Below are 25,351 nucleotides of genomic sequence, written 5' to 3'. Positions count from 1 at the left end.
AAAATTAAAATAAATACATGGAAATAACCTGTAGAGATTTTTATAGTGTGGGCGCAGAAACCCCTCTTTTGCCACCGGTGTACAAATAATAGATGCTAGCAGTTCTGCACTTGCTCCAACACTCGTGCGAGGGAAGAGAACTGGACCGGCCCAGCTCTGAGCTCAGGGCACGTAAAAAGGCTCGCCTCGCTTTTCTGTCGGCAGTCAGAAAGGCGAGCTGCGTTCTGTGTCCTCGCCTTTAAGTGCAGCGGCAGGTTTGCTGCTGTTGCTGCGTGGGACGGGATGTGAGCGCCAGAGCCTCGGGGAGCGGCGGCCGTGCAAAGCCCCGGGACAGCGCCCTTAGCGAACCTCCGCCCCTCCCCCCAGGCGATCGTCCGATGTGCGACCCCGGAGCGGGGCTGCTCGCTCGAGGGCCGGGCTGCTCCGAGCTCCTCTGCAGGACCCTCGATCCAGCTTAATCCGAGGCAGCCGCTGGGCACTTGCTCCCTGTTATCATGGACCGCATTTGCAGGTTGCGATTCTGAGCCCTTTTTTTTTTGTTGTTGTTTTATTCTTGGACTTCTCCCTCAGTCTCGAGGATGAGAAGACTCAGGAGATTCGTGCACCTTGTGCTCTTCTGCCCTCTCTCTAAGGGCTTGCAGGTAAGCTGGCTCGTGCTACTAATACTACTACTTATGAGTTCTGTAGCACTAATAGATATTCACAGTATTACAGATACTCATAGGAAACAGTCCCTTCTCCCTAGAGCTTACAGTCTAGTCAAGACCCGCATGTATGCACGTTCACAATCTTTCTGAGCAGATTTCTGCCCATTTTTATTTGAGCAGGTAAGGTAGTCAGTCATTCCTCATATTCTTCACTCTTCCCTTCATCACCACTCCCCCCCCAAAAAAAAAAACCAAACAAAACAACAACAACACTAAAACAAAATCCAAAGAAAGTTTCTGCTCAAAAAAGATCTTTCCCTGTCTGAAGAAGTCACTGAGGATTTCCCCAAAGATTTAGGCATGGGCAACCCTTTTGGCAGAGCAGGGTTTTTAAGAACAGAACTTAAGGGAGTTCTGTGGACTTTCAGCAGCTGCTGGAAGGTTTGGCTAAAATACTACAAATGTTTTCTCTGGAGTTTTAAGTACAGGTCTGATCTCTTCCCCTGCTGTGCTGGGCTTTACAGGAGAAACGTCCAGATCTGAGAGGGATTTCACTGAATCCAGTCAAGGCTCAGCCTGTAAAAGAGCAGACTGGGACACTCTACATTGTCTCCTGCAGCTGTAGGTGACATGGGTGGTGATGGAGGGGGTGTTAAATGTGCAAATTTCAGGAAAGCCCCCCCAAAATACTCCCCTCTTCAAACGCAGAGCATGTGTTTCTGCCAACCTGGCCCCCACAGAGCAAGACGTGGTGTTTCAGTTCTATGGCATTTCATCCTGAATGATTGAGCATCCTTCTGGTAAGTCAAATATTGAGTTTGAATTTCTGTACATTGCTGATTATAATATTCCTGGAACAGCAGGGGTGGGGGGAGAGGAGACCTTTCAGTGCCAGATGCATTTGCAACCTTTCAGGAATAAAGTGTCATAGGCATCTCTTTCCCATCAGAGATAAGAGGACAGCTAGATATTAACAAGTTTAAGGATAAGCTTTTCACCAAGCATGGAACCTACTGACGCAGAGAAGTGTAATGAGTTCCCCAGTCCTCCATTGTTTCTGTCTTTTAAAACTGACCAACATCTTTGCAAGCAAGTTGCATGACACAAAGTTTAATGGCGCAGTGGTGCAGATGAAAAGGTGAGGTCTGCTTACAACAGCATATAAAAAGCTATCAATCAAGGCAGGAATACATAAATAAAGAGAATGGAAGGGCACAGCCCCTCTGAAACGATTGCCTTTCTCTTGGTGTGCTGACAGAATTGGTTTGAAGGGCACATCCAAGGTTGTAGAGGATGATGGGAATCATATAGTGTGAATCTGCCTCAGGAAAGAGAATGTGAACAAGATGTAATCCTGGGATCTGTTAGGGGCATAAATGCTGATGGTTGTCTGCATCTCCAGCCGTATTCTCTATGGAGTCACAGAAAGAGTCCAACAGACTCTCAGATCCAACTTGGAATAAGTGACTGCATAGTAACTGAGAAGCTAAAAAAAAACAAAAACTGGAGCCAGTTAGTTCTGGAAGCCACAGAGAAACAATATGGAAGCCAAGCATCTCGTTACCACTAATTTTTTGCTATACAGAAGTTCTTAGAGACCTGTTACAGTTCATGCGTGTGGCCTCAGCCAGGTTCTCTTCTGATAATTATAGCATGATCTGATCTGCTTCGGGCTGCTGTTGACCTTAGTAAGTCCTTACAATGAAGAATTACCCTTCCTTGGGTTAAGAGGATGCTCAGTCTGTGTGCTAGGATGAGTCCTTTCCTCCAAGGCTGTGCTGTTGTGAGTGGTGGCAGGTCATGTGCTTGTCTGGTCTCCTGCCCATTTGAGAGCTAAGCAAAGACCTTTATCCTTCTTGCTTAGTAAGCTAACCACTTTCCATTTTCCTTCTGAAGCCAAATGCTGATGCCAGTGATGCGCCCAGCGTACATTAAGAGATGGAACTGTGACCCTTGCATTTTAACACTGATGCCTGAGTCTGGAGGGGCTGCAGGGCAATGCAGCTGGGACCAGGTGCATCCATTCTAGTGTTTCATCCATCCATTATCAGTGTGACTGGGAACCGGGCTCAGATTCCATCAGAGAGTTCTAATGAGACTGTATGTGATGAGTACTAGATAGCTGCTGATGTGCCAGGACCACCAGAATCTCATGCTGGGAAAACATAAAATCAGTTGCTTGTATTAGGGATGGGTGAGGTGGTCTGCTCAGTCGTTATACAGCTGCATTTTCTGGAAATGGATGAATTGACCAATTGGGCTGGAGAGTGGAGATGCATTCCCTCATAGGCAGGTGGGCAAAATCACTCCCACTGCACCTTTTACAGTTATTGTCTGATATAATACAGCCCACAGAGGCAGGGAAACAGACTCGACTGCCTTTATGGACAAGTGAGTAGGTTTTTGAATTAGTTCAGCTCCACGACTCCAGTTGCCTGGGTCATCTGCAGCTTAAACTTCTCAGCGACTGGTTGATGGCAGTGTTTTGACATAAGAACAGTAATCCCCTGACACCGTAAGAGAGCTGGGAGCCCACCAGCTAACTTGTTGTAAAGGGGGCTTGTTATCCCACAGGGTGGGCTGCTCTAACAGAAAGTGCCCAAGAATTACTCTGGGCCACCGGTTTGTTGTAGGTTTTGCAGTAGAGATGGCACCCTGGGCTTTGATCACCTCCCACCCAACAGGTTCTGGACAAAATGACACTGAAGATGTCCATTCAAGAGAAAGGGGGCTGTCCTGTGCCAGGCTGAAGTCTGCAGGACTGAACTGAACTCATGTTCACTCCCAAAGGAAATGACACCAGGGCGAACGATAAAGAGTGATAGTGGAATAGAAGTCTAACATTTTTTGCCCTTGTCTGTGCCTTTGCCTTCAAGCTTCACTATTTTAGGGGAAAATAATGCAGCGAGACGCGTGAAGCAGGAGCAGTGTGTGAGCAGAGCTGTCAGAGTGATTGCGCTGGAGGAGGCGATACGGGACCCAGACGTCTCTCTCTCTCTCCCTCTCTGCCATGTGTCGCTCTGCTGCTTAATGCAGCCCTGCTGAACGTTTTGCCTATAAAGTGTTCAGGAGGCTTCTCCCTCTGGGAACTGAGGTTCAGATTTGCAGTTCATTTTAATCTGCTTTTCTGTGTTTGATTTTTGTTTTAGGGATGTATCAATTTGATTCCACTGTCTTTGGGGCTTGCCAGTTTAGGTTTGAACAGTGATGTCAAATATTCACAGGACCGTGGGCATCAGCTGTGCAAGGAGTGCAGGGGGACCTGAGGTTTGTGCAGGATCTGATTCCTTTCATTGAACTATGAATGACCTACTCCTGATGTATTTCTAGTGCTGGTGACCCATCCAGCCCCCCCTTCATCAGCACTTCATGCCAGCTAGGACCTGATCCTCCACTTCTGGGCAAAGTGGATGTGCGGTCACAGTATCAGCTGTCCAGATAGCATGAACTGACACCCCCCCCCCCCTCCCCAAAACCCTCCTTAGAAATGAATAAACTTGCATGATTCTTTAGTGCTTTACTTCTGCATTTCTAAAAACTTCAAAGTGATTTGCCCTAACATCACGTTGCACTAGGAAGCCGAAATGGGATGAAGGTGGAGAATGGCAATGGCTTTAGGCCGGAATGGCTTCCCAGCTGCTGTGGTGACAAGTCCCAGGCAGGGGAAGCGCGTGCTGGGTGCATCAGCCTGTATAGCAAGGGGTACAGGGTAGAATGGGAGCTCACCTTAAAGTAAGCGCTTTTTAAATAAACTGGCAAGTAGAATAATTAAACCACAATGCCGTTGAAGATGGCATTGTAGGAACATACAAAGGCCAATGTTGCCTAGCTACAGTCTCCGAAGCAGCCGTCTTCCTTTAGCTGAGGGGCTCAGCGTTATGCACTCTAAACTAAGGAGATATTTTTTTTTAATTGCAAAAAAAAAAAAAAAAGGATAAAACGCAGATTGCTGCTTTTATTTTTATACCTGCCTCCTTCCCTCCTCTTCTGGGCAGTGAAGCAGCCCCCACTGGGGGATCCGCACAGGGCACGTTCCTCCTGTTCCTTTGTGCTTCCAGCTCAGTCGGCAGCAAAGCTGGGATCTGGCGCCACGAGAATTCATTTGCAACTACCCTGTGGATTTTTCCTCCCATTTCATATCCCCGCCTAACTAGGTCTTACTGTGTTTAGTTCTTTAAACAATTCATATTTGCTGGTGCTACTGCAGGGAGCTGGGCAAAGTCTCAGGTTGGTCTATGGCTGACTTCAGGTTTCTTTTTTCCAGCATAATGCATGGTTCACCATGTTAGCATGGGGACATATCGGGAGGGGGAGGGGGTGCAGGATCACATATGGGGAGGGAAGGGCCGGTAGTTGCAGGTGACTCTAGTGTATTTATCGTTTAAATAGCTAACCATTTAAATTTCAGCTGTTTATATTTAACTATTTAAACAATATTTCCATCCTAACTTTCTTTACTCCAGTCATTGCAATAACAGTGTTTGGCTGCGGGCCACACTCCAAGATTCCTTCCGAAACCCTGCAATTATTCATTCCTTCACTTATATACCACCTCCCCATCCATCACAAGATTGTCTAAAGCGGCATACAATAAAACATAAGGTGAAATTTATACCTACCAGTTAATATCCTTTCCTTTAGTCCTAGCAGACCAGTCCAGGTGGGATGCGCCACCGACCAGCAGATGGAGGCAGAGACGAAAAATCAAGCACTGACTTCACACCCTATAAAAGGGTCTGGTGCTGCCACAACTCCTCAGTATGCTATGCCGAAGCCATTGTTAGTTTTGGTTCCCAAATTACCATTATAACCAAACCTACTACCATCATAAATGCCTCCTTCTTGGACACTTAGCCCCAGAACCCGTATTGCCAATGCCAAGTTGGCAATCAGGACCACTGTTTTCAGCATGGACCTCATCAAACTCGCCGTTGGCTTCTCTGAGTGTAAAGTTCCCCCTGGAACTACAGCAGAAATGAAAGATATTACACAGCAAGAATAATTTTAGTAATGAAACCAAAAAAGTTAAGCACGGAGGATGACATCTCCTTTCCTCTCCCTGGGTTGCATTTCTCTGCTGGGAGAAAGGCCCTCTTCTCGCCAGTTTCTATATGTATATCTGCATGTATTTGTACATCTGACCCTCATTCTTTTCAGTATGTATATTGCTGCAATTGCTTCCCTAGTCCATTGTGCAATTGCTGCCTTTAAGATCACTTCTCCTTCGCAATTACAATTGTCAGCCTGAGTTCTTGAACTCATTTATGACTTCCAGAAACCCTAAAGGAGTCCTACATCCGTCTAGTGATCTGAGTTCCCACTTCTGACCTTGAATTTCCACTTTCATCAGCCCTGTAATGAAACTCTTGAGGGATGTCTCTCAGTACTGCTGGAAACAAAGGGGAGCATATGGTGCACAGTGATCTCCTTTTTCTGTAGGATTGTCTAAGAACACCCCAGAGACGGACTTTCCTAACAAGTCTCCGAGATGCTACCCTACAATGCATGAAAGGAAGTGATGGCAGACACCTTCCTAAGTAAGCCCTTTACCAAGTAGATGGAGACCTCCCTCAGTGGAGGACTTGTGATCTTGACTGCTCAGAAGAATTGCATCTACTGCGAGAGAGGGGTGAGGTAGTTTTCCATCTTACATCCCTTGCAGCCAGCCAGCCAAGGCCTGATCCTGCCTCTTGCGAGTCTTGTTTGTGATGCCCTCTCCTCTTCCACCTGTGGTGGAAGGACACAACCGAGCTCCTGGATACTTTGACTGGAAAAAACTGTACCTCTAGTAAAGCTGATCCCTCAGAGCTTGCAATCTCTAAGGTCTGCTACATGGTCTGCTTTCTCATTACCAGTGGCTCTAATCCATGTCATTACCTATCCTCCCTATGTAACCTGGTTCTTTAACAGGCAAGGCTGGAAATAGAAAGTCATGCTCTTCTCAGTAAGAATTATTTGACTAAGATAAAGGAGCACCTGTGCATGTCCTTTCTGGACTACATTCAGGGAATGTATGGGCTTCCAGCTGACCTATCCTCCCAAGACTAGATGTCAGCCATTGGTCCTCCCAGAGAATATGACTTCCCTGGTCCCTGCTAGTAATTATATGTTTAGCAACTTAATGGGGTTGACTTAATAAACCCTTTATGGAATTGCCTCACCTGACCTCTAGTAGGGTCAAGGCCCCTTCTGTGAGACCTTGCACAGGTCTCCAGTGCATCTAATTCTAATCCATAATCATAAAATGTTGTTAGCCATATGAGCTGCTGCTTGGTTCTGCAGGGAAACTCTAACCTAGACCAAATGTGACTAACTGACCAGGGTACCCTAGCGCTGGTGAGGTGAGATGAGGCACTAGTTCCCAACTCCTGGATTGCCTAATTTGCAGCCAGTATTCTGGAATTCTAGACAGCTGGCCTTGGTAGTCTCTCTGAATTCAGCCTCTTTTAGTCCTCAACCATGGTTTCTATCCTGCTTATATGGGTTCTGAGCATACTTTCCTTTCAGTTTATATGGGTCATGCCAACAGATCAACTGAACCCTGAGGGAAAGTCAAGATCTGTTCCCTCCTAGAAGCAAGTATGAGGACCTCCTTAGACAAAAGGCTAATACCTGCTTACAAAAAGAGCCAGTTTCCCTTCCTCTATAGGGAGGCTCCACTAATCCTTGCCCCCCTCTCCCTCCCCTGAGTATTTGGAGTCTCAGCTAACCAATGGGAGGAGCCTTGTTGTTGTCCTCAAGGGATCCAGAAACAGACGTTTGACCAATATCTTGTCCTAGGTCTTGAAGGAAATAAGCAGGAATTCCTTTGATCCTCAGGCTTGCCCCACATCCTGGGGGATAAGGGAATTCTCCGTTTTCACTCAAGGACCTGGAATAAAAAACTGCATCTCCAAGCTCTTTACAAAGAAGCTATGGGCACCAGAATCTGTGAATAACTTCTCTGCTTATTTTCATTATCCCTGAGGCCTATCCCGAAAGATAGGGATGTTCCCTTTTTGATGATCTACCACCCAGAGGGTAGCCTCTGAGTCTTCCTGAAAGAGTACACTGGAATCTGCCAAATTTTTTTTTTAAGCTAGGCAGACGAATGCTTTGAATATCAGCCTTATATATATATATTTTTAAACTGCACTTCAATTGTGCTGAACTCTGTTTACATGGTGTGCAGGAAACTGTCTGCTCTTAGAGGCATCAGGGAGCCTCCTACCCAGGGGATTTTGCAGTGCAGCCACGTGAATTCTGCTGGACCTGCATGGGGAGAGGAGGAGGAGCTTCCGCTAAGCTCCCCTGTACTAGAACTAGTTAGTGCAAAAGTTCTTATGCAGTGGGAGGGGGAAAAAAAAAAAGAGGTGAACGCTAGAATCAAGATCACACTGGTTCTCCTGTGAGAGGTTACCCAAAGGGCCCTGCATATGCTCTGTGGCTCCTCTTGAACTATTTTTCTGACCAGTGTACATGGGGTACTCAACAAAGGGAAACTCCCCATCACGTGCACCCCTTTTCAAGTCTCACCAACTGTGAATCTGTCCTGGATCCCTACGTCCAGACCTTCTCTTCTCTGCAGATCCTTAGCTGTAGGAAAAGGTCAGCATGCTTCCACTGGACCCAGTGCAGGAGGATTTGAAATACAAATCATCATACAATGCAGCCAAGGGAGAGAATAGAAAGGGAAAGGCTATTTAAATAGAGCCTCCTACTTTTTGCCCTGGGAATTTTGCACCTTGTGCTTTACCCACACCAGCTATGGGATTGGTTGGTTATCTATATTTATTTATATTCCACCTTTTTTTTTCAGCACTTCAAAGTGGATTACATGCAGGTACTTTAGGTATGTCCCTATCCCCAGAGGGCTTACAATCTAAGTTTATACCTGAGGCAATGGAGGGTAAAGTGACTTGCCCAAGGTCACAAGGAGCAACAGCAGGACTTGAATCCTGGTCTCCTGGTGTTTAGCCCACTGCGCTAACCACTAGGCTACTCCTCCACTCCATAGAGCTATAGGTCCACAGATTAGTAGAGTTACAAATGACACCTCACATTGCTTAAGGAAGGTGCATCAAAACAGATTATTCCTTTTTTCTGGGCAGTTTTTCTAATGGACAGCCATCATTTTCAGCTTAATCTGATCTTACCAACCTCTCAAGGTAGCCTCCTTCCTGCAGAGGAAAAGAGAACAAGGTAAAGAATATGACTTGATTGCCTTAATATGCATACTCCTTACTAATAATATGAACATCCATATATATATATACTGTATATTTATATAGGTTGATATCTCTATATAAACACCCCCACACCAAAAAAAAATAATTTTTTTTTTTGCACATGAGGCAGAAGAGAGGCTATTGAGCTGCCTCAAGACTGGGTACCATTGCCTTTCAAAGGTTAGTTTTCATCTTACTTACTTAGACCCTTCTAAGAGCTTATTTATTTATTTTGGAACAAGTCATTGAACTTTCTTGAACTGGAACCTGGCAAAGAGCTGGAACTTGGAGCTCACAACCAGGTTCCAGGATAATAGCTTGCAGCTCTGGATCTGAGTTAAGAAGGGGTTGCTAGAGTTCAAGGAAGGTAATCAACAAAATGTAGCCAGCTGTACAGCCTGATCATTAGAGCTTTTGCATCTCCTAATCAGCCTCGCCTGCCTGTTGCAAAAACACCCTTCAGTAAAGGAATTTCTCACAGCGGTGAACTTGTTCCTCTAATTCAGGGGTCAGGAACCTATGGCTCGGGAGCCAGATATGGCTCTTTTGATGGCTGCATCTGGCTCGCAGACAAATCTTTAATAAAAAAAGTAAAAATCTAACAAACTCCCCCACCCTCCTGACGCCCCTCAAGACCTCCAAAATTAATTTACTACAACCCCCACCCTCCTGACCCCGCCAAGACCTGCCAAAAGTCCCTGGTGGTCCAGCGGGGGTCCAGGAGCGGTCCGAGAGCAATCTCCTGGACTTGGGCTGTCGGTTGCCAGTAATCAAAATGGCGTCGACGGCCCTTTGCCCTTACTATGTCACAGAGGCTACCGCCGCCATTGGTTGACCCCAGTGACATAGTGAGGGCAAAGGGCCGTCGGCACCATTTTGACTACTGGCAGCCGACAGCCCAAGTCCAGGAAATCGCTCCCGGACCCCCGCTGGACCACCAGGGACTTTTGGCAGGTCTTGGGGGGGGGGGGGTCAGGAGGGTGGGGGTTGTAGTAAATTAATTTTGGAGGTCTTGGGGGGCATCAGGAGGGTGGGGGGTTGTAGTAAATTAATTTTGGAGGTCGTGGGGGGTTTTGTTAGATTTTTATTTTTTTATTAAAGATTTATCTGCGAGCCCTGGACCCCCACTGGATCACCAGGGACTTTTGGCAGGTCTTGGGGGGGGGTTAGGAGGATGGGGGGTTGTAGTAAATTAATTTGGTAGGTCTTGGGGGAGTCAGGAGGGTGGGGGGTTGTAATTAGTATGGCTCTCACGGAATTACATTTTAAAATATGTGGCGTTCGTGGCTCTCTCAGCCAAAAAGGTTCCCGACCCCTGCTCTAATTACTGAGACCATCTACCTTTACCTGAAGCTGGCTTACAACCTGTCTTGCTTTTCATTTTTTTCTTGGCAAGTTTATTCTGCTCAAAAATCTGGCTAGCACAATTTTGTATGAATTATGATGCATGCAATATGTACGAAATTTCTCAATCAACTAACTGAACACTTTCTCATACATTAGCTGACATGCTGATTTCCACAGCCTTACTTGCAGTGTCGTCTTCTTCTTTAGCTCCTGCTCATACCAGGGACAAATCAGGCCCTCTGCCTGTTGTCCTAAGAGCCCTCTCCACCAGAGAATGCAGTACACTCTGCCTGCTACCCTGGGAGTCTATATTTATCAGGACATTCAGGGCTTTTTCATTGTTAACATGAGAGTCTTCTTCCACTCGGACCTTCAAGGCTCTTTGCCTGCTACTATAGAAATCTGCAGTTACCAGGGCATTTAATGCACTTTGGCTATTTTCCTGGGAGTCTGCTTCTGCCAGTAAATTCAAGCCTCTTTTCTTGTTTTCCTGGGCTTCTACTCGAATATTCATGGCTCTTTGCCTGTTTTTTTGGACTTCTGCTTCTGCCAAGCAACTCAGTGCTCTTTACCTGTTTTCCTGGAAGCCCCAATGTGCAGCTCTTGCTGCTGAAAACTACCATAGGATCAAGCTACTGAATTTTCCCCCCCAGTACTTGATCTGTTGGTATCGGGATTTAGACTTTATAGCATCCCAAAGGAAACACATTCCATCCATCTGTTGCAGCACCACTCAACACATCTGCTGAGGCAGAGTCATACTGAGTAACTGAGGCAGCATCAGCCCTTTTTATAGGGTGTGAAGTCGGTGCTTGATCTTTTGTCTCTCTCTATCTGTTGGTTGGGGGATAAATCCCACCTTTATGGACTGGTCTGCAGGATGAAGAGGAAAAAGCACATACAACATAAAATAATACAAATAGATAAAACCATTATAAATTTGGCAGCAAAAAAAAAACAACATGCAAGACTGAATTGCCAAAATGTATAAAGTTCCCATTCTCAGAAATACTTGGTTATCATATCCAGGAATCAGTGGCCCTAAATCCAGCCATGAGGTGTTGCCATTGCACAGTGACTGTGACTCCTCCCCCCATCCCTGCTTTTTGGCAACCCCAGTTCTGACCGAGCCAGGGAAGGGAAGACCTGAGTTGGGTATTGAATCTAGATCCTTCCACCTGGCAGTGCACTATGCTCCCATGCTCGCCTCAAGGATTTTAAAAGCTTGTGGGAAGGGGATAGGCAGAGCCCTTCCGGGCTTGACCCAAGAGAGAGGGGAACACAGTTCTGGGGTTAATCCCTAATCTTTTCTCTGTTCCAAATGCAGATTTTCCCTTGGGGAGAAGGATAAACCTCCAAGGCCCTGAGTGATTGGTATATTCTGAAATTCCAAATGCCAGTAAAGAAGCTGGAGACTGTGATGCTGTTTCAATATAAAACTGTACTGAAGTAGTAATTCAACATGAATAATGTGGCTGTTGCTACAAGTTTCTCTGGTTTTCTCCGTAATACAGCTGAAAGTAATTCTGTGAATCTGTGGACCTTACATCTCTCCGTTAGGGTCTCTTCTTTCTCCTTGGGAGAAATATGAAGCTGCCTTGGGCATTATGAACAGGATCCTTCCAACTCCTAAATGATTCCCCTGAAATACTTGCTTGATCTTGAGCTCTTTAATTCTCTCCACTCCTCTCTCTGGTGTACCTTTTGAATACATCCATAGCACATTGGTTCTAGGGAAGCACCAGTGTGGTGCCCTTCTCCTCTGTCCTCCTGGTTATGGCACCAGCTGGATCTCCATTCCTTCAATTGTCAAATTGGCAACATAATTCCTTGGACTGAGGGACACCCAGATGACAAAAAATAAATAAATAAATAAAATTCAACTTTTCATTCCTGTCTCTAGCATGAATAAAACTTCCTTACAACAAAAATCATACAATAAGTAAACTACTCAGGAACAAAAAGAGAAATAAATTACCAACCACTGGATGTGAATTGGAAATAAATTGTGTAACTAAGACTCCTCAGCCAATGTTTTGGGCCTGTACTATGCAAACTTAAGGGAACTGCAAGGAAAAGATCCTACCCTCTCAATTCCAAATTGACACTAGGGGTCCACTTGTAAATATGAAATCTGGAATAAAACATTGTAGCAACCTCGAATGGTCATGTTATTGCAGAATTGGTACATACTGCATGACCTTGCTACTAAGCTACACTCCCTAGTAGGTATCCCGATGGGGCCCTTCATGAGCAAAGCAGGTCTTTATATTTTTCACTATTGTTTCTGATTTTTGGTCTATTTGGTTTGGAGTTGGCACAGCAAATCAGATGTTGCCAGGACAAAAGTCCATCTTACATGAAAATATATTCTGCAATTACTGCAGCCCTGCAATACTATTTGCATTCCTATCATTTTGGAGACCTTCTAGCAAAACTGCTTTACACACAGACTGCATGATTTTTCATCTTAATAAAAACTGTAATGAATTTAGATTTAATACATTTATCTAGCAGGGATTGGAAACTGAAGGGCCATTGGCCCCATGGCTGTGCCTGGAGTGGTCCTGGGAGCTCGCTCACTGTCTAGCCCTGTGCCCTCAGCCTTGGAGATGATGGATGCTTATTGCTTCCCTCATATCTCTGTCTTTTCTGGTGCTTATTAGCCCAACCCTTCAAGGGCAGGTGGTGCAGGGTCTATTCAGGCCTTCTGAGACATTGAATCTGGCTTCTTGTTTGGTGCGAGCGCGCTGGTAAGTGAACGATGAGTCTCTATGGAACTCCGTGCTGCTTCCTGCAACTCTTTGACTCTTCTTGTTTTCCAGCCTTTGCTAGGAACAGTGTAAAGTGGAAGTAGGATTGCTTTTCCGAAATGAATAAGGAATCAGAAAAAGAGTGGAAAGAGGGAGGTGCAGGATGGAGGCTTCTACACTGGGATTGTGCCTGAGAAGGAAATTCGTCTTTCTTCTTCCATACTCAAAAGCCTTTGGTGCCTGCACCTGGCGGCCTATGGCAGCCCCTGCTGCTGCATGCTGGCTGCAGTCTGTCCAGATGATACTGGCACAGGGCAACCTGTCTCAGACTGTGCGGCTCAATCTTCATTTGTTTCAGAGAAGAGCTGAGAGCACATTATGTTATGGTTCCTGGGAAAATAAAAATGAACACAAGAGCACATATGAAGGACAAAATAATAATCCTTTTGAAAACATGTTCCAAACAATTGAAACTTGGAGACTGGTTGGTTCTAAGAGCAATGGAGATAATTTTTATTAAATGCTGCTTTTGTAACATCCTATTTGCAAAGCATTCTGGGATTTGTAGATCTGTTCCTTCTCTAGGACAATGGGACATTTCTGATAACTAGTGTTCAGTTTACTTAAAAAGGACATTAAAATAGCTGTCATAGGGCTGCTGTTCTAAATGTATGATATCACAGGCACAATCCAGCAGTAAGATTCTTGCTTCCTTGTACATAAATCCTGAACCCCCTTCCCAGTACAAACATACAAATCCTGAATGTCTTCCCATGCTAGACACAAAAATCCCTGACACCTCTTCCCATCTAAATACAGAAACCCCAACATCCCTTCATATTCCAAACAAGAAGCTTGAACCCCTTTTAGTGAAATGTTCTGAAGCATCCATCTACTCTGTTTTTATAGACCACCTTTAGGGTATTTGGAAATAAAAACTAAGATGGTGGTTTAGTGTGCTTTGGTAAGGCATTCTGCTTTGCACACAGAGAAGAGTTGGTCCCCAGGGTCTGTTTCCTGAAAGCAGTTATGGCACTGCATAAAAGACTTCGCACAACATTGACAAGTGCAGTGTAGTAGACTGAAGTATAACATTGGAGCCAGGGACGTTCTACTGACTGTGCAACTGCATAGTAATATAGCTCCTGCACATACAACCCCGTCTGGGGTGGACTGACTCAGCAATTACTTGTGCACCAGCATTGTATATTCCAGAAGGAAAGGGGAACTTGGAGTTTTATTGAATTTTATATTTTTGTAACCTTGGCTTGTTCTCTTTTCTAGAGTCGCCTCCCTGGTATCAAAGTAAAGTATCTCTTCCTTGTCTGGCTTGGCATTTTCGTGGGCAGCTGGATGGTGTACATGCATTACTCATCCTACTCCGAGCTCTGCAGGGGGCACATCTGCCAGATGTTTATTGTGAGTTCTGCCTCTTTCTCTCTTTGCTTTTTTGTATATTTTCAGACCTGTGCGTGTGTGATGTGGGGAGTAGATAAAGTTTGGAGTCTTTATGCAATCTGCTATAGAAGCTTTGCCTTGCTTTCTCCTGGTAAAGTGACTCTTGGTTCTCACGATCACACAAGCACTTGTTAGTAGGCAGTGTCTTGCAGGGGCATCCACTGTCTTCCATCTTGCCATCTGTAAAAACATTTTCTTGGTAGTGTGGTCAGGCTTGGACTAAGGAACCATATTCATGTAGGGTTTCCAGATGGTTCCAGATCATCGGGGACAGGTTGAGACAGTACTTGTTTTGCCTCATTGCACGCATGGAATTGTAGTCCTATTTTTTATTATGGAAATCTGAACTACAGGTCCCTTCTTGCACTGGGGATAAAATCAAGAATGGACCTGGCCTAGCCTGCCTCAACGGAACCTGCTGGTCACCAGTTGCTGACTGTGCATACATTTTACCTGAATAGTTTAAATAAAAAATGTAGAAAAGTTATTTTGTGTGTTCCTTTTTCTGCCATGCCTGCTTTCTGTGCCTCATTTTAGCCTGAAGCCATTTCCTGATTGGACTGTGCTGCAAGATTGAGGAGATTGGGGGGAATAGGAAGGGTCATGAATAAACCCAGGGGAAAAATTCTAGTTATTTGGCCCTTTGTCTTCTGATTTAAGAAGAAGCTCTGGACAATTCTGCTCAACAGAAAACTAACTTGGCTGTAACACAACCCCATTCCCCCAGTCTCCTTCTTCAGAGCTGATTTTGCTACATACAGCACAAGACGTACTCAGTGAAAACTAAAGAATGAAATTAATCTGTGTGCAGATGGGAGAAAAGCTGGAAGACTCTTGACTGACGCTGAATTTATTCACTGTGTGAAAATCAAAAAAGTCAAAGGCTAGTTGACAAGATAGTGTCTGCTGTGACAGCCTATCTGGCATAGGCCTGGTGGACCACTTTGCAAGTTTGGCAAAGTATTTCTAAAGGGAATGAGAAGGTGCTTTCACCTGGTAATGTGTAGATGCAGAAAGATCCTTGCTGCGGGTGCAGGAAAAGGAAAAGCTGCAGCTCCAGCTATTACAAGGTGTGTAGTGGAAACCAGTAACTACAGAACTGGCATTATATATTTCAGCAATTTCCCATTGTGCAACATTTTGATATTGGTTTGCATTTTCTGAGTCTCAGGAGGGCGATTTTGTCCACTGTTACTGTCTACCCTCAGTATAAAGGTGCTGCACAGGCAAGACTGTCCTTCTGTATATTGAAATCTACCTGATCTAGTAAAACAAAGGAAGACAGAATCCAAAGTGTTTGGTGTATTGGAAGAATTATTTCCCATAACATTTGTGCACCATTTGATGGCATTCTGTTGGATTAATTCTGAAGTAGACTGTCCTGGGATATAGCAACATGGCAATGGCTGCCTTTTGCTTTAGAGGTAGTGTGAGGGCAGATGTTTACACTGGGTGTCTAGGACACTCAGAAGAAGAATGTCATAGGAAATGTATTCAGTATCCTATTTAATAAAGTGTTTTTCCTAGTTTGTGTTTATGGATAAAAGCTTAGTAAATGGAGCCCATATGTCTGAGAGTTATGTAACTAAGTAATAACCCAATGTTAAGTTAGGCATGTTCTCAGTCCTTCATTACTTTAAATCCATTATCAAAATGGGATGATTCTTCTCTATAAAAGCACTAATTCTAGAACTCTGATGTTAATGAAGAAATATTAATTTAGCTAATACCAAAGGAGGTTTTACTGGTAATATTCTTTCTTGTTTATCTTGATATTGAGCCAGGGCCTTCTGTATTGACTATCGTTATTCTCAAGCCCAAACACATGTAACTCCTGGAGCAGAATAGGATTTCTTAATGGTAGGACAATGATAATCTACTTTGGCAAGGCCACTGTATATAACCCTGGTACAATGATCACTAACAGTAATCTGATTGCTTATAAGCTCTGAGAACTGTGAGTTCCATATTCAGTGCATTTGTCTGGCTAAGTTGGGCACTTAGCCGGACAAACTCCAGGATTTAAAAATCCGATCATCCTCACCACCTTCGACGTAACCAGATAACTTGCTATCCGGCTAAAAACTTAACCGGCTATGTTAGGGGAAGTCTGGGGTGTTCCAGGGTGGAGTGCTGTTATCTGGCTATGGTAGCTGGTTAACACCAATTTTCAGTGTTACCTGGCAAAGAAAACCAAGTCATTTTAGGACAGTCAAATTACATGGTAAATAAGGTCCTGGAATGGTGGTCTACGGTGCTCATGGTTAATCATGATCTTATGATTTTTAAAAATTCCAGGTAAAGTATATGCTAGTTTGGGAAGGGTTAATTGAGGCAATTTGATTGGAATGGCATGGGTTCAGGAAGTGGATGAGCTGTCTTTTCTTTTGTTATTTGTTTTATTGGATTGTATTTTAGGTTTGTTGTAGATTGCATTGGGCAGGCCTCTGGTCCTGGTTTTGTGGTAGAGAAGCAACAAATGAAATGAAAGAAGTCTTTAAGATAGCTGAGTATATTCAGCGGCATGCCCGTGCCACTAGATATCCCAGCTATTTTAGCTGGATAAGTTTATCTGACTCACTTTCCTAGCCAGCCAGCGGCTGAATATTGACCTCTGTGTTTCTAATTCAGGACACTAGAGCCATCCTCGATGTTTCTATAGAATGACAGACATTCTTTCCTTTAGCTGGTGTCTCTTGTTGGCTCTGCCAGTTTCTGGATTCTTAGTGCTCTGACTATCCTTCTTGAAACGGCACAGGCTCACACCATTCTCCCTATGGCTGTATTTTGTGGGAAATCAAAGATTTTGTGTGTGCCATAGTGAACAGGGGCTGGAAGTTTCAGTTGCTTAATGAGCCATGGACAGAGCAGAATTTGCTGCTTCTCTAGCTGGCTACCCTTACATTTTACATATTTCCAACACTTTTTGGTGATCTGCCTCATCTCTGCTATGCTGGGCTGCATAGAGAGAGGAATAACCAGTAAGAAAAAGGAGGTGATAATGCCCTTGTACAGGACCTTGGGGAGGCCTCATTTGGAGTACTGTGTTCAGTTCTGGAGTCCATATCTGAAGAAGAATAAAGACAGGATAGAGGTGGTCCAGAGAAAAGCGACCAAAATGGTGTGGGATCTCTATCAGAAGACCTATGAGGAGAGGCTGAAGAATCTGAATATGTATATACCCTGGAAAGAGAGGAGGTGCAAGGGAGATATGATACAGACCTTCAGATACCTGAAAGGTTTTAATGATGCACAATCATCAAACCTTTTCTGTTGGAAAAAAATCAGTAGAACTAGGAGTCACAAAATGAAACTTCAGGGAGGAGAATTCTGAACCAAAGTTAGAAAATATTTCTTCACAGAGAGAGTGTGGAAGCCTGAAATGCCCTTCTGAAGGAGGTGGTGAAGATGAAAACAGTGAAAGAATTCAAAAGGGGCATGGAATAAACACTGTGGATCTCTAAAGGCTAGAGGATGGAAATGAAGAAAAGAGTGCATGGGAGTAATTTGCTGGTGCGGCCAATAAGCCTCCATACTGTTAATGCAACTCCATCATTTCTCTCTGCTTCAATAGCAGGGGAAAAGGGGAATGGGATTCAGACAGAAACCAATGAGGGCCCCCGACTTTTATGGTCTGGGGAAACAAATAAGCATGGGGGTAACTTGCTGGTTTGGCAGATACTACCCTTAATCAATAAGCCTGATTCTTTTTGATGCAACTCCAACATTTGATCCCTGCTTCAACGGCAGGGGGGTAACAGGGAGTTGGATTCAGACAGTAATGAACAAGGACCCTGACTTTTACGGTTTGGGAAATTGATAAGCATGGGGGTTACCTGCACGGCATGACAGGTACCACCATAAGCTCACTGAGAAACTGGATGGATCACTCGATCCTTTTCTGCCGTCATTTCTATGTTTTTATGTTTCTATGTTTTATCTCACCTCTGTTGATTCATTAGACACAGCTGCCCCTCTTCCCCCTGTTTCTGCTGGAGTAATATGATGCCGCTGATTAGGATAGTGTTTTCTGCTGTCTAGTGTTTAGGCCCCATGGGTCTCGGAATCGGTACTGACTTCTGATAGCCCATGGCTTTTCTGGGGAAAGCTTAAAGGGGATCTCCAGTGCTCTCCCAGACCCAGCTCACTCTGTCATAGCAGTGGGATATGCAATTAGTTATTATTTTGTATAATTACAAAAGGATTCATGTTATTTTAGTATGGAAATGAAGGGTATGGTGATAATAGGGATGTACAGTACAGGGATGAGATTTTACTGTCGGTGAGATTGGCATTATAATATCTGCAGTGGGGATAGTTGTTTTTTATTTTAATTATTTTAAATGTTTACTTCTCATTCTTTTTTTATTTTTATTATTTTTAATTCTATCGTATTTGATAGTAATTATGATTTGATGTATATTTTATCTATATGTACACCACTTTGATTAGGCTTTGGACTTTAGAGTGGTATATAAAATTATTTTAAATACATAAGAAAATAATGTGATTCTCAGCAAACTCCAAAACCGATTTCCTAGCAGAGAAAGAGAATTTTGTTTAGACAATTGCAATTCTGGCCACATGGATTTACACCACGGCTCAAGAAAATTCTGACCAGAGAAGGTGAATGAGAAGGTGATTGCGAAAAGAGAAGACAAATCTGCCATGGTGACCAAAACTAGGCAGCCGTTAAAGAGCGGGAGGAGTAGCATAGAATGATGTTACCTTGTCCAGCACTATAGCAAATATATCTTCCTGTTATTTAAAAATACCCACTCACAAGTTATGGCTGTTGATACTAATTCTGTTGTCAACACTTATTTTTTATTGTTAGTTAATAAGATATGGAGATGGATCTATGGTCTGTGTACAAGTTACAACATACTCCACAGTCTAACCACACTGTAATTGTATCTTCCATGCCTTAGGATCTGCCACTCTTCTTTTAAAGTAACTACATTTGGAAATTATTGACACGGCCTTTTCTAGCACTTTAACCTATTGAATTTAGAAAACGACTTTAATAGATTGAGAAGGCTGAGGTGTGGGGGGAGGGGGAACCTCCAGAGCTGCTCTGCTTTTTCTGAATTGTTTTTGGATGGATGGCCTGCACATTACAGCTTTTTAATTCAGTGATACATTCTCTGCTGGAGTCACGTTCCCTAGTAGTGCGACACAGGCTGGAATGATCTATTAAGCCATTTGTTGCTGATTCCTGTTAACGCCATAATAATGATAATTTGCACAGTATAGGGGGCGATGCTCTTCTATGTATGTAGTGAGACCCCCGTTTGGGCAGTGTGCCACATCCAGGGAGCTACGATGCTGGGGTTCGTTTGGCAGGGGAAACCCTTAATTGCCTGGGCCCCTGGCATGGCCATGTCCATGGAGGCTTCAATCCAGTCTCTCACCACTGCGTTTTGTTGCTGTGCAAGAAGTATGCAGGAGAAGACAGGGAGACACAAGGAAAATTATTAGAAAAATTTACCAGCACATTTTCAACTCACTGTCCAATAATCCAAAGGAAAGAAAAGAGCCTCTTGAGTCCAAATTGGTGTTCAGCAAAAATTTATTTTAGTTTAAAAATCAAAATCCAGGCAAGAATTGTAAAGATCAAAAACAGCATAAGAAAAATCATTATAGTCTCTTTATCCATGCCTCTCCTCCTTGCAGTCCTTAAGAACATAAGAACCTAAGATATGCCATACTGGGTCAGACCAAGGATCCATCAAGCCCAGCATCCTCTGTCCAGCTGTGGCCAGTCCACGTCACAAGTACCTGGCAAGTACCCAAACATTAAATAGATCCCAAGCCACTATTCCTTATTGATTAATAGCAGTTTATGGACTTCTCCTCTAGGAACTTATCCAAACCTTTTTCTATCCCCTGCACCAGCATCCATGTCCAACAATCCTTTGCTTGAAGGGTAGGATATCCCTGTTGCAATTCTAGCATCCAAACTGCCGGGAAAAGGTAACAAAACCCTTTTGTCCTCAAAAACTCTGAACAAGCTCTGTAACAAAACGTTCTTCATAAAGGGTTCTTCAAAGCCATTCTAAAATAGTACAGAAGTCACAAATCACGGTCTCTGGTTGTGGAAAGGCAACTTCCTGTAACCAGCACAACTACTAAAAAGCTTCCACGCTTTACCTTCGTTATTGACTCTCAGCAAAGACAAAAGGAATGAGAGCCAGCTATTCCAGGTGCCAGAGGGGGGGAATCCCTTCTGTCAGGAATTCGTTTTACTCAAAATCCAAAAGTAGAAAGAATCTTTTAAACTCCAAAAATCCACTTGTTAGGTCTACTCTTCAAAACAGTGAGCAGCCCCCTTCTCCTCCTGCTCAGTCCACCTGGGGAATGGCGGCAGCCTCCTTCACTACTTGCCTTCCCTTTGATTGCTGAGCATTTTCTAGGGGCATTTGTAGACCATTGTATCCTCCCACAAAAAGGATGGGGATAACTCAAGGGGAGGATTCCAAACAACCTCAAACCCTCTCCCACATCCCGTGGTGGAAATTTAAGAGACAATTTAAATTTAAGCGGCAAGCAAAGCCCGGTCACCTGTACAAAACAAGGATGGCATCTGGGGATGATCATGTCTGATAACCTTAAGGTGGCTAAACAGGCAAGGCAATGGCAGAAGCTAGAAAGTTGCTTGGGTACATAGAGAGAGAGAGAGAGAGCCAGCAGGAAAAAGGAGGTCTATTACCTCTGTATAAATCTCTAGTGAGACCTGATTAGGAATACTGAGGTTGATATTCAGAAGCCATTTAGACATATCAGGCTAACTTTAACTGAGTTAATTGGTGATTTGTGGCATTTGAGAACATTTGGGAGTTGAGCTAACCAGTGCTTTGTGGTATCTGAGAATATCCAGCAAGTGACATTTGGAATTTGAATCCATATATCTGTATTGTTAAAGATTATCTCAGTGAGAGAGTTTCTCTATAACTTGTTTTAGCGGAGAATGTTCTCCTTAATTTGGTGTGGTTTTAATAGGGGGTGGTGGGGTATGTATGAGTGTATGGGTATGTATGCATTAAGGTATGAATGGTTGGGTATATGGATGCGTCATTAATATGATGTGTGGAATGTTATGGGTTTTATAAGTCGGTATTATATGTTGAACTTATTTGATGTAAAATATTACATACATATTATGTAAGTGCTCTTCAAGAAGTATCATTAATGAACGCTGTGAATTAATAAAAAATGTATACAAGTGATATTGTGGAAATAGGAGTTATTATATTATGTATATTGTATCATTCCTTTGATTATTTTGGTATTACTAATTTGATATATTCAAAGGGACTGCACATTTTTTGTATTTACCTGCCTAAAGTTAGCCATATAAACATATCAAGCTAACTTTAAGATAGTTGGGTATGATCAGCAGTCTGACCGTGCCGCTGAATATATTCTGCTAGTTAGCCAGATATGCTTATCTGGCTACCCAGCCAAGCCGCTCAGTGGCTGAATATTGTCCCCATAGTGCACAGCTCTGAAGACTGCTCCTTCAAAAGGACATAAACTGAATCAAGTTGGTCCAGACTCCAGAGGGCAAATACTAAAATTATCAGTGGTCTTCATTGTAAAGAATAAGGGTACAGACTTAAAGATCTAAACATGTCTACCCTGGAAAAAAGGAGAGAAAGGGGAGGGATGATTGAGACATTTCCCAGCAAGCTTCCCATGGTAGTATCTGCTGCGCCGTGCAGGTTACCCCCATGTATCAGTCACTGCTGCTTGATGTGCTTTGCTTATGGACTTGGCCGTAGAAGCAGCTCTGTGTTTTCTCCTTAATGTCTGCGCATCAGTACCCCAGACTGTAAAAAAGTCAGGGCTCGTGTTGGTTGTCCCTGAATCCAAATTTCTCTTTTCCTCCACACCCCCACCTCTCTCCTTTGAAGCAGGGAGTGATGTTGCAGGTGCATCTCAAGCATCAAGGCTTATTGGTTAAGGGTAGTAATCCCATTCCTTCTGTTAAGGGCAGTAACCGCAGCACCGTGCTGGTTACCCCCATGCTCAGCAGTTCCACAGACCATAAAAGTCAGGGCCCTCATTGGTCACTGTCTGAATCCAATTCCCCTTTTCCCTGCCACTGAACCAGAGAGCAATGTTGGAGTTGCATCAAAATATCAAGGTTTATTGATTAAGGGGTAGATCTTAAAAGAAGCGTGCATGGGGTACATTTGTGTGCGGTACATGGCGCACACAAATGTACACCCGATTTTATAACATGCACGCGCTGCCACGTGCATGTTATAAAATCTGGGGTCGGCGCGCGCAAGGGGGTGCACACTTATGCACCTTGCACGCGCTGAGCCCAAGGGGAGCCCCGATGGCTTTCCCCGTTCCCTCCAAGGCCGCTCCGAAATTGGAGCAGCCTCGAAGGGATCATTTCTTCCGCTCCACCCCCCAGCCCTAACTAAATCCCTCCCCACCTTGTTTTGCTTATTTACGCCTGCCTCTGGCAGGCATATCTTGCGCGCACCAGCCGGCTGCCGGCGCGCCAACCCCTAGCACAGTCGCTGTGCTGGAGGCCTCGGTCCTGCCCCCGGAAAATCCCCGGATCGGCCCCACACCCATGACACCGCCCCCTTCCTGCCCTTTTTCAAAGTCCCCAGGACATACGCGCGTCCTGGGGCTTATGTGCGCTGCCAAGACTATGCAAAATAGGTTCGGCGCGCACAGGAGCAGGCTTTCGGGGTTACGTGCGTAACCCTTTGAAAATCTACCCTAAGGGTAGTAACCATGGCACCAGCTAGTTACCCCCATCCACACTTTCTTCGGTTCCTTTAGGACTTGGCCATAGAAGCAGTCCTATGCTTTTTCCCTTATGTCTGCGTATCAGTATCCCAGACCATGGAAGTCGGGGCCCACGGTTGTCATCTGAATCAAATTCCTCTTATCCCCCTTACGTTTAAGTAGGGAACAATGTTACAGTTACATTTAATTCCACCCACATTTTGTTGCAGTTGCATTTAAAGCATCAAAGCATTTTGGTTAAGGATAGTAATCTCCATGCCTTCTGCTAAGGGTAGTAACCACCGTACCAGCAAGTTACCCCCTGCATGCTTATCTCATTTTCGTCCTCTAGCCTATAGAGATCCACAATATTTATCCCATGCTCCTTTGAATTCTTTCACTGTTTTCGTCTTCATCACCTCCTCCGGAAAGGCATTCCAGGCTTCTACCACCCTCTCTGTGAAGAAATATTTCCTGATGTTGGTTCTGAGTCGTCCTCCCTGGAATTTCATTTCATGACCTCTAGTTCTGTTGTTTTCTTTTCAACGGAAAAGGTTCAAAGTCCATACATTATTGAAACCTTTTAGGTATCTGAAGGTCTGTATCATTTCTCTCCTGCATCTCCTCTCTTCCAAGGTATACATATTCAGATCCTTCAGCCTCTCCTCATAGGTCTTCCGATACAGACCCCACATCATTTTCATCACCCTTCTCTGGACTGCCTCCATTCTGTCTCTATCCTTTTTGAGATTCGGGCTTCAGAACTGAACACAGTACTCCAGGTGAGGCCTCACAAAGGACCTGTACAAGGGCATTATCACTTCCTTTTTCTTATTGGTTATTCCTCTTTCTATGCAGCCCAGCATTCTTCTGGCTTTAGCTATCACCTTGTCACATTGCTTTGCTATCTTCAGATCCCCAGACACTATTACCGCAAGATCCCTCTCTTGATCTGTGCACATCAGTCTTTCATCCCTCATCACATACAGCTTTTTTGGATTACTGCACCCCAGATGCATGATTCTGCACTTCTTGGCATTGAGCCCCAGCTGCCAAATCTTCAACCACTCTTCCAGCTTTCTTAAATCTCTTTTCATTTATATCTCCAATGAATAAATGCACAGGAGGCGAGCCTCTTTCAATGGAAAGAAGGTTCTGGAACAAGGGGCCATGGAAAGAAGGTGAAAGAGAGTAGACTTGGGAGTAATCTAAGGAAATATTTATTTATAGAAAGAGTGGTGGACGCATGGAATAGCATCTCTGTGGAGGTGATGGAGACAAGGATGGTATCAGAATTCAAGACAGCATGGGGAAAGCACATAGGATCTCTGGGGGTGGGGGGGACTATAAAACTGAGCAGACTGGATGGGCCATATGCTCTTTATCTGCCATCATGTTCTATGTTTATATGTATAATATTTTTGATCCAAATAGCCTCCTGAGAGTAGTGATTCCTAAGTGGAGAGGGCTGCTGCGATGGGGAGAGCTCTGGTTCTGGGTCACATATGCATCAGTCTGTATCCTCAGTCATAAAATGGTCTTTTCACTTGCTGGATCAATATTCTGGAACTCCCTCCCACAGTAACTATGGCTTCTGTTGAACAAAAAAATTTCAAAGTGGCATTAAAACTCCACCTTTTTAGAACTGCATTATCCATAACAACCATAGATAGCCAGGCAACCCCACTCCCCTCCCCAGCCAGGAATGCTGCAGGCAAGCCCATTGGCCATTCCATCTCACCCTGAGTTTCTCATTAGACCAAGCGTAAATCTAAACAACTAAAGTAGCACAGGTTTGAATATCAATATGATAGAGAACAGTGCTCGCGTAAGAAGTTTTACGTTGCTGTTAGTTTTTCAGTGTTTTTAATGTATTGGTATTGTTTTTCTTTTATGCTTGTTACACTGTTATCCACCCCAACTGTGGAGGGCGCAGGTTAAAAATACTTTTAAATAAATAAACAGATAGAATGAAATGGGCAGCCGCAGCAGAATTCCGTTTCCCAGCACAGCTACTGCCAACATGAGGTCTCTGGAGCCTTTCAGAATTACACAAAAAATGTCCAAACACGATGCAAACAAAGCAATTATAACAAAGAAAGACGTTGCAAATAAAGTCTTTGAATTTTAAGTAAATGTTGTAACACAGAGAATGCTTTTGAAATTTAAATTTGGACCATCATAC

General features: G+C 44.1%; 1 protein-coding gene across 1 annotated transcript in view; it reads left to right on the top strand.

The window, feature by feature from the left end:
• Positions 1–279: 279 nt before the first annotated feature.
• DIPK1B (divergent protein kinase domain 1B) overlaps positions 280–25,351 on the top strand; it is a 57,820-nt gene continuing 32,748 nt past the window's right edge. The window contains exons 1-2 of the mRNA XM_029613353.1: positions 280–641; positions 14,239–14,373. Coding sequence (XP_029469213.1) covers positions 579–641; positions 14,239–14,373 — 198 coding nt within the window. The 5' untranslated portion in view covers positions 280–578. The remainder of the gene's footprint in view (positions 642–14,238; positions 14,374–25,351) is intronic.

Source organism: Rhinatrema bivittatum, chromosome 8 (genome assembly GCF_901001135.1).
Source record: "Rhinatrema bivittatum chromosome 8, aRhiBiv1.1, whole genome shotgun sequence".
Taxonomy (NCBI): domain Eukaryota; kingdom Metazoa; phylum Chordata; class Amphibia; order Gymnophiona; family Rhinatrematidae; genus Rhinatrema; species Rhinatrema bivittatum.
The sequence above is the reverse complement of the archived record's forward strand: the minus strand, read 5'-3'. Positions and strand labels throughout refer to the sequence as shown.